This window comes from Battus philenor, unplaced genomic scaffold, assembly GCF_028537555.1.
Source record: "Battus philenor isolate CCGP_79_NKW_IND1 unplaced genomic scaffold, ilBatPhil1.0.hap1 SCAF_15, whole genome shotgun sequence".
Lineage (NCBI taxonomy): Eukaryota > Metazoa > Arthropoda > Insecta > Lepidoptera > Papilionidae > Battus > Battus philenor.
The window spans coordinates 605,250-618,733 of record NW_027181677.1 but is presented as its reverse complement, the minus strand read 5'-3'; the positions used below and the strand labels follow the sequence as shown (position 1 = coordinate 618,733).

The following is a 13,484-nucleotide window of genomic DNA, read 5'->3' as shown; positions in this document are numbered from 1 at the left end:
GAAAGGACCTCGGCTTGAGCTGCCACTCGGATAATAAAAAATAATTCGATAAATGTATGTTATTTTATATATATATATAAATATCCCTTTCTTCTCTCATGGGCTCTTGGACTATATTTCTTTCACATATAACTATAATATAGCAATATTTCGACCATACATTTGGAAATAATATGTTTAACATATAACATACATATCATAAATTGGCGATACGAAAATCAATAATTAAAATAGTTTTAATTTCATTACAAATGACTGTTTTTTAATATGTGGATTAATTACATTAAGTTTCATTTGATTAAAACAATATTGTATATATATATAATTTGAAATAAACTTAAATAGGTATGAATTTTCAATATTTAATATTCTGCAACATGACAACATTTGAACATTTTGTTCAATTGTTACTCAAATTGCTTTTCATTCCATAGACACTGTTATGACCTCATATAATTATTTAAAATAGAGTAATGGTTTAAAAATAATGTGTTTAGTCCAAAAAAGGTTTAAAATAGCTACAGTAACTACAGCACACAAGAATAGAATCTACAAAGGTTCGCTACATGGCATCATGGGCCTTTGATCTTGTATATAGTTTGGGGCAGTTTTGCCATTGTCGGTTTGTCCACCGACTCGAGAGCTTGCTTAAGATTCTTCTCAAAAACCTTCTTAGCATCGCAGAAACCTTGCTTTGTTTTCCCAAATGAGTTTGGACCTGCTGATGTTGGAGTCTCCCTGTGGATTTCTTATTATTAATAATTGGTGCAGAGTTCTAATTACATATATTGGATATATATATATATATATATATATATATATATACGCTAAGTACTAGCTTAAACTATGAGATCTTCACTCTGATTACGAGGTCTGTGGGGAAAGATAGAGGGAGCATCGCTTCATTAATGGGCGGCGACAATCTGTGCTGTATATTCCTTGAGTATTATAAAAGAGTGACTCTCAGTGAGATGACTCTGTGTTTGGCACTAATCGGTGTAACATAACTCATGAAGATGCCCCGTGGAGGGGTGAAACACGTGTTGAGTGATTTAACAGTGGTAGTTGTATAATTCGCATCTTTTGCCGCATGTACATTTATCAGCGGGCTGGCGGGCGGTGCATTTTGTTGCATGACTATGACTGCATGTGAGGAAGTAGCTAAATGTTGGTCCTTTTCTTACTTATTATAAAAGAATTGGTGCAGATCATGATAAATTGGAATAAAACCATAGCGGAGCAGGAAATAAACATAACTATAATAAAAATCATATAAAAATTAATACAAGTAAAATTCAAATTGTAAAACTGGAAATAAAATGTGTTGTATATGAAAATGAGTTGTAAAATTGTGATCAGGGGAATGTAGATGAGGGAAGAAAACCAATTTACAAATCAGGAGAGATAGAACATGTGAAGGACAAAAGGAAGACAAAGGGTATTGTTAAGAAAGGAAGGAGTTTGTAAATAAATGGTGGGGAGAATGAGAGGTCTCCAAAAAAAGGGAGCATTTAAAAAAGAAACCTATAGGATAACAGTCACCATTGCTATCATCAATAAGCCAATACACAATAAGTGCAAGACATAGATTACCTGCAAAGTTCACCACAATGAGTGGTTTAGCTTTGCCTTTAACTGCATAAACAGTCATGCCTAGTCAGAGTTGAATTTATTGTGTGTCTAAATGTCATTTTTTTATTGACTTTCATATAAGTCATGTACTTGTACGATATTATATTACCTTCCAATATTCCTCATCCTCATTCGAGCTTCTGCAGGCATTTCCTCAGGTTCCTCATCATCTTCATCAGCATTGAAGACTGATGCAACAGTTGGTTTCTGGTTCACTGGCGCTTTTGTAGGTACACCTAAAGTCATCTTGATGGGAACTTTAGGTTTGGTGAACCCGATGGAGATTTTACTGATGCGTGGCGGAGGCGGTGGGGCTGGTACATCACTATCTGAATCATTCCAGTCATCGACAGAATCTCTTTTCTTTGCTAAAAAATTTATAAATTATTTTAATTAAACATGTTATTAACAAATCACAATAAGAAAATATAAATTTATTTTGTTCTTTTAACCTAAATTCAAATTAAAAATGGGAAGACATTGATTTCTGTAATTCAGTGAAAACTAGTTCAAAAGCCTAATCCACATATCACTATTGTAATGCATCTAGGACAGAGGTGTGCAACCTTTTTAATCAACTGATCAATTAAAATCCTAAAATTTTTCGGTGCATCACATATAAAGTAACAAATGTTATTGATTTACAAAATTGCATTGAATAAAAAATGTCAATTTAGAAAGAAGAAAAATTTTCCTCAGACTAATTTTAGTACAAAATAAAAACAAGAATAGAAAAAGAAATTATGTAAAATTTGGTGCGCTTTTTCGATGCAAGCTGATCAATACCAGCAGAAATTAATAAGGTAGCTATATATGTATGCAGCTTTCTAATCATATATTACTCATTCTCAACGGGTGTCAGTTTTAATTAATTTGATTTAGTATGTACTGCCACTTTATTATAATTAATTTTATAACAATATATTATAGACAGAAAGTTAATAAAATAAACTAAATGCTAGAAATGCTTGGAGCCACATAAACATGTTTAACCAGCCACATGTGGAGTATCTTATCCATCTAGAAGGATATGTAAATAAACAAGATAATATAAATACACCAGTTTCATCAAACCTTTTTTGTACCATACCCCACCTTAGCATTTTAAAAAATTCTTACACCCCTATGTAACATATATATATTTTTTTACATGAAAGTGATAAATTTGTGTCATGTCCACTTTCAAATTGCCCCCCATGTGGGTTTTATGTTGGGAAACACTAATCTTCACTGAGGTGGTACATTAGGAGGCCTTATCACTTAAGGCAATATTTGCCAACTTTGGATGAAGATGAGAGACAAAGAAAAGTTGGGATAAAGCGAACATTTTTTCCTCTATCATATAAGCAGTAGACAGACAATGAACAGATGTGTTGGACAATAAGAAATTGTTAGAGTTCAGTAATTAAATTAAATAAAAATTAAATAAAGTGTTATTGAAAAAATTTTTTTTTAGTCAGTGCATTGCCTGTGGGATTGTCTGCTGCATGGTGAGTTAGAAGAAAAATTTCCAGTCTTGTTCTTTGTACCTTCCACCACAGGCATGAATTTCTTGTCGTACTATGTACATTTTTATTTTTCAGTTTAATTCAGTCATTTTTGTAAGCCATGGAGCAGTGGACAATTGTTTCAGTGTCCTTAAATAATTGAATAATACATAAATATGAAAAAAGAATGCAACTCATGTTAAAAAATATGTTATCGCATATGAAATGAATATCTCTACACATTAAATGTGAGTATGTGTTAAGCGTTTAATTACTTTGATAATCGCGGTTGGAGACTTCCCGTGAATCCCATCGTCTAGTCGGAGAGTGTCTCCGCGTCGGAGACCGAGACCTCGATCTGCTCTGGCGCCTCTCCCTGCCCGGCCTAGAATCATCACGCGCGGATCGAGACGACCCTGCCAATGCGAAAACACTGGCAAAGATAAATAAAATATATACATTTTAGTAATAATATCTAGTGTGAGGTTAATTCAGTCTTGTAAAGTTAAAATGGGGGAACAATAATATGTCATTCGAATACCTTTGGCATAGCGTTCGCTCATTTTCGCTCCGTGTAAACACTCAACTACAGCTCTTGTATTATTTCTTGGTTTATTTAATCGTTTGTGGTAAACATATCTTCTTCAAGTGAATAAAACTTTTATTATTAAGAATGAGAAAAAACCACAAAGTCGAATGTCAAACTATTTGTCAATTATCATCCTCCATTTTAAAAACCTTTTCTTTTTTTTAACTTTATACTACTGTCAATATGAAAATTTATTTACTAAAAATCGTTAAGATAATTAACTAAATTATAAATATTTATTTCATTCTCAATAGGATTTATTAAGTTACTGTCCGTCGTTATCTGCAGCAGTGGAACTATATGATATTTTTACAACTAATAATAATTTCATATTTTTATTATTAATACATAATATTAATAGATTAATTCAGTGCCTTTATAGACATTCATTAAAATACTGCATAATATATATAAATAAATTCTAGTTACCAGTTTTAAAAATACCTAACCAACTAATTTGATGAACTTTTGACATGTAATAATTTTAGGTTATTATCTAATAAACAAAATATATTTATGAAATAAGATATATAGAAATGTTTCTGAAACGGATTAAATGGTTCAATAGACAGAATTGTTACTCATTTTACCAGTGTAAATTTAATTCCAACAAATCACATAATGCATTAAAGGAAAAGTTAAAAAACGGGCCGGATTTAAAACAATTTATCCTGGCTTCATCTGGAATGACACAACCTCAGTTAGACCCTCCACAAATACCTTACCTAACAAACGATCTTCAAAACACTGAGACAAGAAAAATATTCTTCGATGTATATGGGTGTCAAATGAATCTCAACGACACAGAAATTGTTTGGTCTATTTTGAAGAAAAGTGGTTTTGAGAAGACCGATATAGAAGAGGAAGCTGATGTATTTCTGGTAATGACCTGTGCGGTAAGAGAGGGCGCGGAGAGCAAGATATGGCATCGTTTAGACCATCTGAGAGGCTTCAAAAGACGTCGAGCTCTATCTAAGAATAAACTAAAACCTGTCAAAATCGGCATACTGGGATGTATGGCGGAGCGGCTGAAGGAAAAGTTGATTGAAAAAGAAAAAGCTGTTGATGTTGGTAATTTATAGCATTACTTGTATTTACATTTTTATTTTACTTCTTATGTTTTATAACATACTTTTATGTAACTTAACATAGCTTCAGTCTAGTATTTTTACAAACTAAAAGAGAGAGAAATAGATATATACAGGGTTTAATAGATTCAGGTGTTACTTTGCGGAAGTCCATCCTTAGTAAGAAAAGCAACTATGTGAATTACACAACTACCACCGTAATTCGAATTGTTTGCCACATGCATATTTATCAGCGGGCTGGCGGGTGGTGCACTTTATTGCACAACTACTGCTACATAGCGGAAGTAGCTATATATTAGTCCTTTTCTTACTTAGATATACAGGGAACAAATCTTACTAACATCCTGTCTTGAAAAGGTGAACATAAATGGAGGTGGGTGGGTTATATGCTTTGAGGGTAAGATGAAATATGAAGCAAAGTGACCCATCTGATACCTCAGGGACAGGTTGATAAGCCAGAACGGAGAAATAAAATAAGAATTATGTTAGGTCCCATGTCGCTTGTCTTATGTCATTCTTATTTTGTTTAGCTGACTGGACATTGGTGGTTGTTGTAGGAGGCCTTTGCCCCAGGGTACACCAAGACAAGAGATAATTTAATGTAAAATAAATTGGAAAAAAATTAATATTTAGATGATAGCAAATTTGTGGTATTTTTTAATTAAATTTTTATTAATTATTGCCAATCTCACAAGAATTCTGCTGCTGAAATAATTATGATGATGGTAAATGTAGAGACTTATCCATGACAGGTGATACCATAGCAAGAGGCTGAAAAAGATTCAGCTTTTTTTTCTTAATTCATTAAAGATAATTTCATGATTACAGTTGCTGGTCCTGACAGTTACCGAGATCTACCAAGGTTGTTGGCACTTACTGATAGTGGTCAGACAGCTGTCAATGTCTTACTGTCCCTGGATGAGACCTATGCAGATGTTATGCCAGTCAGTTTGAACCAGAACAAAGTCTCTGCATTTGTGTAAGCTAAGCATAATTTTTTTGTGCCTATCAATTTTTTAAAATATCAAAAGAAAAATCTGAGTGTCTATTTGTAAAATGAAATAACCACTTTTTACTACATGTATATGACTATATATGCGGTACATATACAGAAATCACATTTTTAAAATTTTTATGTCTGTCTGTTTGTTCCGGCTACTCTCAGTAATGGTATAGACTGATTTCGCCAGGACTTACATTCAGTATCTGATGTAAAAAGGCTGATTTTATTTTAAGAAAATTTTTTCCTAATTCCATGCAGACAAAGTTGCAAGCACAGCAACTTTTATATAATTTTGGCTTAATTTAACAGTTATATATATATACTTGTCATCACCTTCATTATATCAGTTACAGAACATATACTTCTGGTGGTAGCATCCCCCCCAAACATTTTCAATAAAACCAGTAAGAAGTGGCTTGTATGCAGTGGTTTTTAATAACTAACAAGGTCATCTCTTCACCTTACCTGTTGGATGTCTTATGCTACACTTTCTGTTGTTTTCAATTAAGCATGTAATATGTTATTTCATAAATCTATATCATCAAGTTAATAAATTATTACATCAATACTTTATACAGGAAGTTCTCTTGTTGTCTTGTTAGCTAATGGATTCATCTTGTATTTCGTATATCTTGTATTTTTTAAATACTTTTCAGATCAATAATGCGTGGCTGTGATAACATGTGTACTTACTGCATAGTGCCGTTCACAAGAGGCAGAGAGAGGTCAAGGCCAGTACACTCTCTTCTGGATGAAGTCAAACATTTAGCGGACAGAGGAGTCCGAGAAGTAACATTGTTGGGTCAGAATGTAAATAGTTACAGAGATATAAGCCAACAGAGTGAACCTTCTGCCACGCAACTGGCAAAAGGTAATACATTTTTTGTTTATTAATTATAAAAATAGTATATAAGCTTTTAGGTATTTTTGGTTTAACGGGCTAGGATCAATTCTGCATTGCTGTAAATAATACACTTTCATTAATAATTGCAATTAAACTGTCACAATAATCACTACATTTGCAACATTTTTTGAAGTTCTTTTAAAGCATGGATGCACAGACCGCGGCCCGCCGGTCGATTACTGGTGGCCCGCCCACAGCAAAAATAATACTCTCGTACATTCGAAATATGTTGAATTCTAATTATTATCAATTCTTTATTGTCTTTAATTACCTATACTTCTGGCGGCCGGCCCACCATCAGTTCATCGTTTGCCCGAGTGGCCCCCAGTCTTAATAAGTGTGTGCAACCATGTTTTTAAGCAATGCCTTATTTGTTATAAATTTAGTTAGTTATCCCTGTGTTGCCTTTTTTTAACATAAAAGCCTGTTTTAGTGGATCTCTCGCTCCACTATAATATTTTTGGACAGGGAATTTGATTCTAGTAAGTTTTTCAGTATAGTTTAATTCACTTCTTCCTTCCTTCACATTTCTTTTTTCATTTTTTTTGCTTTTATTTATTAAAGGGTCCAGAAAGTAATGTTGTTTCTGTCGACATATTTTACAGAAAAAACGATTGATTTTTACTGCTCTGGTATTGTAAATTTGTATACTAGATGGCAAGAGGTTATTGATAATGAAGGTGAATATATTGTTGATTAGAAATAAAAACTTGTTATAAATGTAGTCGTGTGAATTTTACTTAAGAAAGCGACATTACTTTCTGGTCCTCCTAATACATACTTTTCATCCTTCACTACATTTTTTACAATTCTCATTTCGTTTTTCTTTAAAAACTTCCAAGGGAACTTTGTCTTGTAAGGATGGTAGTGGGCCGACTTCCTACTGGTTCTATATGACTTTGCTTTGGGCTCATCTCTGATCAGGGTGCATTTGGAACCCTCGTGGCTTTAAGTTGTAGAATGCCTTATAGAGGAGTTCAATCTGATTTTATTTTCAATCAAAATAAACTCTTCTGAAAAATCTCAAAGCTATTTTAATAAGTAATTTGTGTATTTAATTAATTTTGAGTTTACCAGGATGTAATGTTTTTAATATCCAAGTTATATGATCTGGTGATTCTAATACAGGCTTCAAGACAGTGTACAAAAGCAAGAAGGGTGGTCTAAGGTTTGCAGATCTACTGGACAAGGTGTCTGCCATTGATCCAGAGATGCGAATAAGGTTTACGGCAGCACACCCTAAAGATTTTCCCGACGAGGTATTGTTTATTTACTAGTAGTATAATAACAATTTTCTTTATAGTTTTGATGAGCTGAAATTAATATTATTGCCTAGAGTACCTGCCACTTGAACCTTTATATTTGTTTGGCTTTTTGGTAATTTACGGGTCTCGACAGGCGCCAAAATAAGCTCATTGATAGACAACCGACTTCGAGCTACGACTAGTGCAATATGACGATATCTCACGATCTGCTTCTGGATGGAAACATTGCTGAGGTTTCTTCTGCCAATTCTCCGGTCCCATATCTCTATTGTAACGCTTTCCGAAGTGGTAGTAATGCTGGACAGGTGATACCAATAGATTAAGTCAAGGTTCGACATTTCCAGGCGCCTTTAAGTCTGTAAGAAAAGGATCAATATTTAGCCACTTCCGCACATGCAGTGGTAGTCGTGCAATAAAGTGCACCGCTCGCCAGCCCGCTGATAAATGCGTATGCGGCTAACAATGCGAATCACACAACCGCCACCGCCAAATTACTCAACACGTGTTTCACCCCTCTACGGGGCATCCTCAGGAGTTATGTTACACCGATTAGTGCCAAACACAGAGTCTCCAGAGAGCCACTCTGGTGGGCGGTGCACTTTATTGCACGACTACCACTGCATGTGCGGAAGTGGCTAAATATTTGTCCTTTTCTTACTTATAATGGACTTCCGCGAGGTAACGCCTGACTCCATTAAATACATTAGTCTGTTACATTTCAAGAGTTATTCCTACATCCCTTTTAACTACATTTTGAAAATAAAATAGGTTCAATAGATCTGGTGGTATTTTGATATTCAAGGTACTGGAAGTGATATCAGAGCGTCCCAACATATGTAAACTGCTACATCTGCCAGCGCAGTCGGGCTCCAGTGCTGTTCTGGAACGCATGAGGCGAGGGTACACTCGGGAGGCCTATCTGGAACTTGTGGATACAGTTAAGCAAAAGATACCAGGTGGTAAGTTTTTTTTTAACTATGATTTTTAGTTATGTATGTCAGGTTTTTGTGAATTTTGTATTATTAGTTAAAAATGCGACTAGCCGCGTCACTATTGGCGCCATCTATTAGCACAGTCCAAAGTAACGCCGGTAGTATATATATACATATGTATATATATGTAACAGGTTGTCAAATATCTCCCTTCCGCTTTTTTGCTCTTTATTCAATGCTTTATAAAAAGTGTTACAGTGATCGGAATTAGTTCAAATATGCGCCGTTTTGTTCGATAATCTGTTTCCATCTAGACGGCAACTTCATAATACCTCCCTCGTAGAAGCCCCCCTCCTTATTTGCGAAGAACTCGGACAGCCACTTTTCACAAACCTCTTTTGAGTTCAACTTTACACCACCAAGGGCGTTCGCCATGGACAGGAACAGGTGGTAATCACTTGGCGCTATGTCCGGGCTATATGGTGGATGTGATAAAACCTCCGATCCGAGCTCCCGTAGCTTCTGTCGAGTCATCAACGAAGTGTGTGGTCTGGCGTTGTCCTGGTGGAACACTACACCCTTCCTGTTGGCCAATTCTGGACGCTTCTGGTCGATCGCCTGCTTCAAGCGGTCCAGTTGTTCGCAGTAGATGGTAGAATTAAGCGTCTGGCCATATGGGAGCAGCTCATAGTGGATGATTCCCTTCCAATCCCACCAAACACACAGCAAAACCTTCCTGGCCGTCAATCCCGGCTTGGCCACTGTTTGGGACGATTCACCGGCCTTCGACCACGACCGTTTTCGCTTGATATTGTCTTATGTGATCCATTTTTCGTCGCCAGTCACCATCCGCTTCAAGAATGGGTCGAGTTCGTTCCGTTTCAGCAGCATATCGCAGGCGTTGATTCGGTCCAGAAGGTTTTATTGCGTCAAATCATGCGGCACCCAAACATCAAGCTTTTTTTTGTATCCAGCCTTCTGCAGATGGTTTAAAATGGTTTGGTGACTAACTCCCATCTCCTGGGCGATGTCACGAGATGCCACATGCCGGTCTAACTCGATGTAGTCCATGATTTGATCGGTATTTGTCGTCACAGGTCTTCCGCCGGCTGGCTTATCCATGGTGTCGTTTTCGCCGGCTCTGAATCGTCGAAACCATTCCTCCGCGGTTCGAAGTGATAGAGTACCATCCCCCAAAACACCATTAATCTCACGGAACGTTTCTCTGGCGGATTTGCCTTTAACGAAGGAAAACTTTAAAATAGCGCGAATTTCGGCGTTAGTGAACTCCATGTTTACACGTCTATAAATGTTGAACGCAATATCCAAACTAATCATGCATAGCGTCGTTTTGTAGGTTATGACAAGACCTTTCAAATTATGTATAGTATTGCCAGATACGAGCTCTGTAACGCTTTGTACATAGCCGCGAAATTCAAAAGACAAAAAGGCGGAAGGGAGATATTTGACAACCTATTATATATACAGGGTATCCCCTCGTTTCAGCACGTAGATGCCCGCTGCATGACATAGGTACCCCAAAGATAGGCTGTTTGGCATATAATTCTATAAATTAGTTTAGCATTAAGGCGCTACATGTTATGTTAATATTTATGTTTTAGCCTAAATTTCTTCCATTACTTGCTCTTTTCTTACCTTATCTTAAATTTATTAGTATTTATTTATGTGTGTACATGTTCATATTGATAAAAAAGGAGCTGCTATTAGCAAACTTGTAGTCTATTTCATTTTAAATTTATTGATTTATTAAGTCTTTAAGCTTGTATAAACGATAAAAGTTTTAAATGAATGTTGTACACATCTCGTACAAGTGAAGGCTTTATGAGTTACCGAACTCTGCTTTAATTTATTTTAAGTAATTAAAAAAAATATCGTTCTGACAGCTCAATTGATTCAGTGTTGCAATGTTAAAAATTACTAAAACTAATGAATATTCGAAAAATAAAAAACTTACATGTAATATATAAAAAAAATTGATTAAATATTGTATGTTCTTAAAACATGTGATCAATTAAGATCGATGAACTTTTTTTTCAGTTGGATTATCAACGGATATGATATGTGGTTTTTGTGGTGAAACAGAAGAGGAGTTTGAAGAGACTATATCTTTGATGGAGATGGTGGACTACAATGTCGCTTTTCTCTTCCCATACAGCATGCGAGAGGTGAGTCAGTCTTCTTTAGGTCATTTCAAGTTTGACCTTACTTTAATTGACTATTTATTATTTTAATTTATACAGAAAACCGCTGCATACCGTCGATACAAAGATGATGTACCAGATGACGTGAAGAAGCACCGTCACAATCGCATGATAGAAATCTACAGACGAAAATGTCAAGCGTTAAATGAAGCGGAAATAGGCAATGTACATTTAGTTCTAGTTGAGGGTAGGATGAAAAAAACTGGTCAGATTGTGGGTAGAAATGAATTTTATCTAAAAGTTGTTTTTAATGAAAGTGAACTTGTGTCGGAAGATGGTAAACGCTCGGTGATGCCCGGTGATTATGTTGCGGTTAAAATCACGAGTGCCAGATGTTCAGTTTTGGATGGGGTGGCACTGTACCATAGTAGTATAAGAGAGTTCTATAAAACCCATAGTTGGGGAGATCGACAATCATTAAAATCGATTAATAAATAACATTACACTGTATATTTGTACAGTTAAATTAAGGCTTTTTGGTTTATACGTGTAAAAGTTTTAAGGGTGTTAACTTTTACATAAATTTCGAATCACCTATATAAAGTGATTACCTTATCTTTTAATAATTTATTATTATTATATATAGTGCGATAACTTAATTTTAATAGGTAATAATCCGTATTCTTAAACGTTTTATTGTTCGATTATCATTACATTATTTATTTCTCAAACTTAATAATGATAGTCACAAGTGTACATCGTCCTAACAAAAGGAAAGTCTGTGAAGTGTCAATGTTGGAGGGTGATGAGGAATGTCCTTCTGGTCATTCCTTTCCGTATCCATAATTCCACTCGAGGGTAGTTTGTCGTGAATCAATTATTATTATTATTAAAAAAAAACAAATTGTTATTACATATAATCAACTTAACATAAAATGATTAAGATAAAAGATATACGGTTACAGAATATTTATTTATTGAACAATAGTAATGTTTTTCCATCAAATTTATCTATGTTGATAGACCGCATAGAATCCATTTTGAGGTTATTTCTTAAAGAAAAAAAAACGATTGCTAAATTTTTTTCTGCTGTTTTCTTCTGGATTTCAATTGTAGAACTTCCTGGGCACATAACGTATAGTAATGACTTCAAATAGAACTTTTTATTAAAGTATAACTGATACAGCAAGAACAATGCAGTTACAATGAAATTCATGCACAGTGTTGCCACCATTATCTAAAATCCAAGTATTCTGTTCAGCTTCGTGTAAACTTGTTTCTACATTGAACGTTAACATATCTGCACCATCTTGTTGATGTTTTCTGTTCTTGGATTTCTTTGGATAACGACATTCTCGAGAAAAATGTCCTCGTTTTCCGCAATTATAATATTCAAATCAATGTTTAGTGTTTTTATTCTGATTTGAATTACAAGCATTTTTATTTTGCTCACTTTGTTTAGGGCTTCTCTTCCAACCTTTGTTAGCCACAAGGAGAGCAGTTTCCTGCTCCTCTTCACATTGTGAACTAGCTTCTTCGTCTATCAAGCGTGCAGTGAGATTGACAAGAGTCTGTTGCTTTGGATCCAATGACATCCATGCTCGACGGAGTGATCTGTACTTTTGTGGCAATGTTCCAAGTATTTTTGTTATCACAGCCATTTCACTAACACTCACCGCTTTCTTTCAACAGCTTGGCCAACGATTCAACTTTGGAGATATGTTGAGCTACACTGTCATTTTATACTGATAAAACTTTTCATGGATTAACATTTTGCATAACTCACTCTTCTGTTCATGTATTGATTCAAGTTTCGTCATTTTTTCCTTAGCTGTTTTACAATTTTCTATTAAAGTGATTTGCTTGAGTTCCATTGAAGATGTAATTATGAACATCGCCATGCCATCATTCTTTGTCCATTCAACACTATTTTCAGACGGATTAGGCACTGAAATATCAATCCTTTTTGCTTTCAGGGCACATTTTATCTGGAACTTCCATTGTCTGATGTTTTTTCCATCAAATTAATCCATGTTTATAGACCACATGGAATCCATTTTGAGGTTATTTCAAAAATCAGTAGTGGTAGCCCGGCGGTAGAGGACTGAGACTTATATCGTAGGTCGCGGATTTGATTCCCGGGTTAACACTCGGAGGAACCGCAGCAGCGCCCTCTGAGTACCAATAGCAATATAAATAATACTATGGTCGCCAACGTCATCTATGGGCTGATACACCATATATTAATCGACAGCAAATGGGCATTCACCCTTTTAAGCTTTTACACCTATGACCAATCATTCTGTATAAGGGGAATCCCAATATATTATTAGCAATTAGAATATTATTGAAAATTATAGTAACTGTACAGATTAGTTACATACATTTGTCATGTAAAAGTTTATATTGTATAATAAATATA

At 35.0% G+C, this 13,484-nt stretch overlaps 2 protein-coding genes across 2 annotated transcripts; one reads left to right on the top strand and one right to left on the bottom strand.

Moving 5' to 3' along the window:
• Positions 1-216: 216 nt before the first annotated feature.
• On the bottom strand, positions 217-3,826 carry LOC137918753 (PEST proteolytic signal-containing nuclear protein-like). The gene is made up of 4 exons (XM_068761641.1): positions 3,661-3,826; positions 3,395-3,535; positions 1,742-2,000; positions 217-738 (listed from the first exon to the last, which is right to left on the bottom strand). Exons 1-4 carry the CDS (start codon positions 3,680-3,682, stop codon positions 573-575), a joined length of 588 nt encoding a protein of 195 aa, XP_068617742.1. The 5' UTR covers positions 3,683-3,826; the 3' UTR covers positions 217-572.
• Positions 3,827-4,244: 418 nt separating this feature from the next.
• LOC137918968 (mitochondrial tRNA methylthiotransferase CDK5RAP1) lies at positions 4,245-11,649 on the top strand. The gene is made up of 7 exons (XM_068761924.1): positions 4,245-4,779; positions 5,625-5,775; positions 6,456-6,670; positions 7,832-7,962; positions 8,771-8,927; positions 10,959-11,086; positions 11,162-11,649. The coding sequence occupies exons 1-7, from the start codon at positions 4,245-4,247 to the stop codon at positions 11,558-11,560; spliced, it is 1,716 nt and encodes a 571-aa protein (XP_068618025.1). The 3' UTR covers positions 11,561-11,649.
• The last annotated feature ends 1,835 nt before the right edge of the window (positions 11,650-13,484 follow it).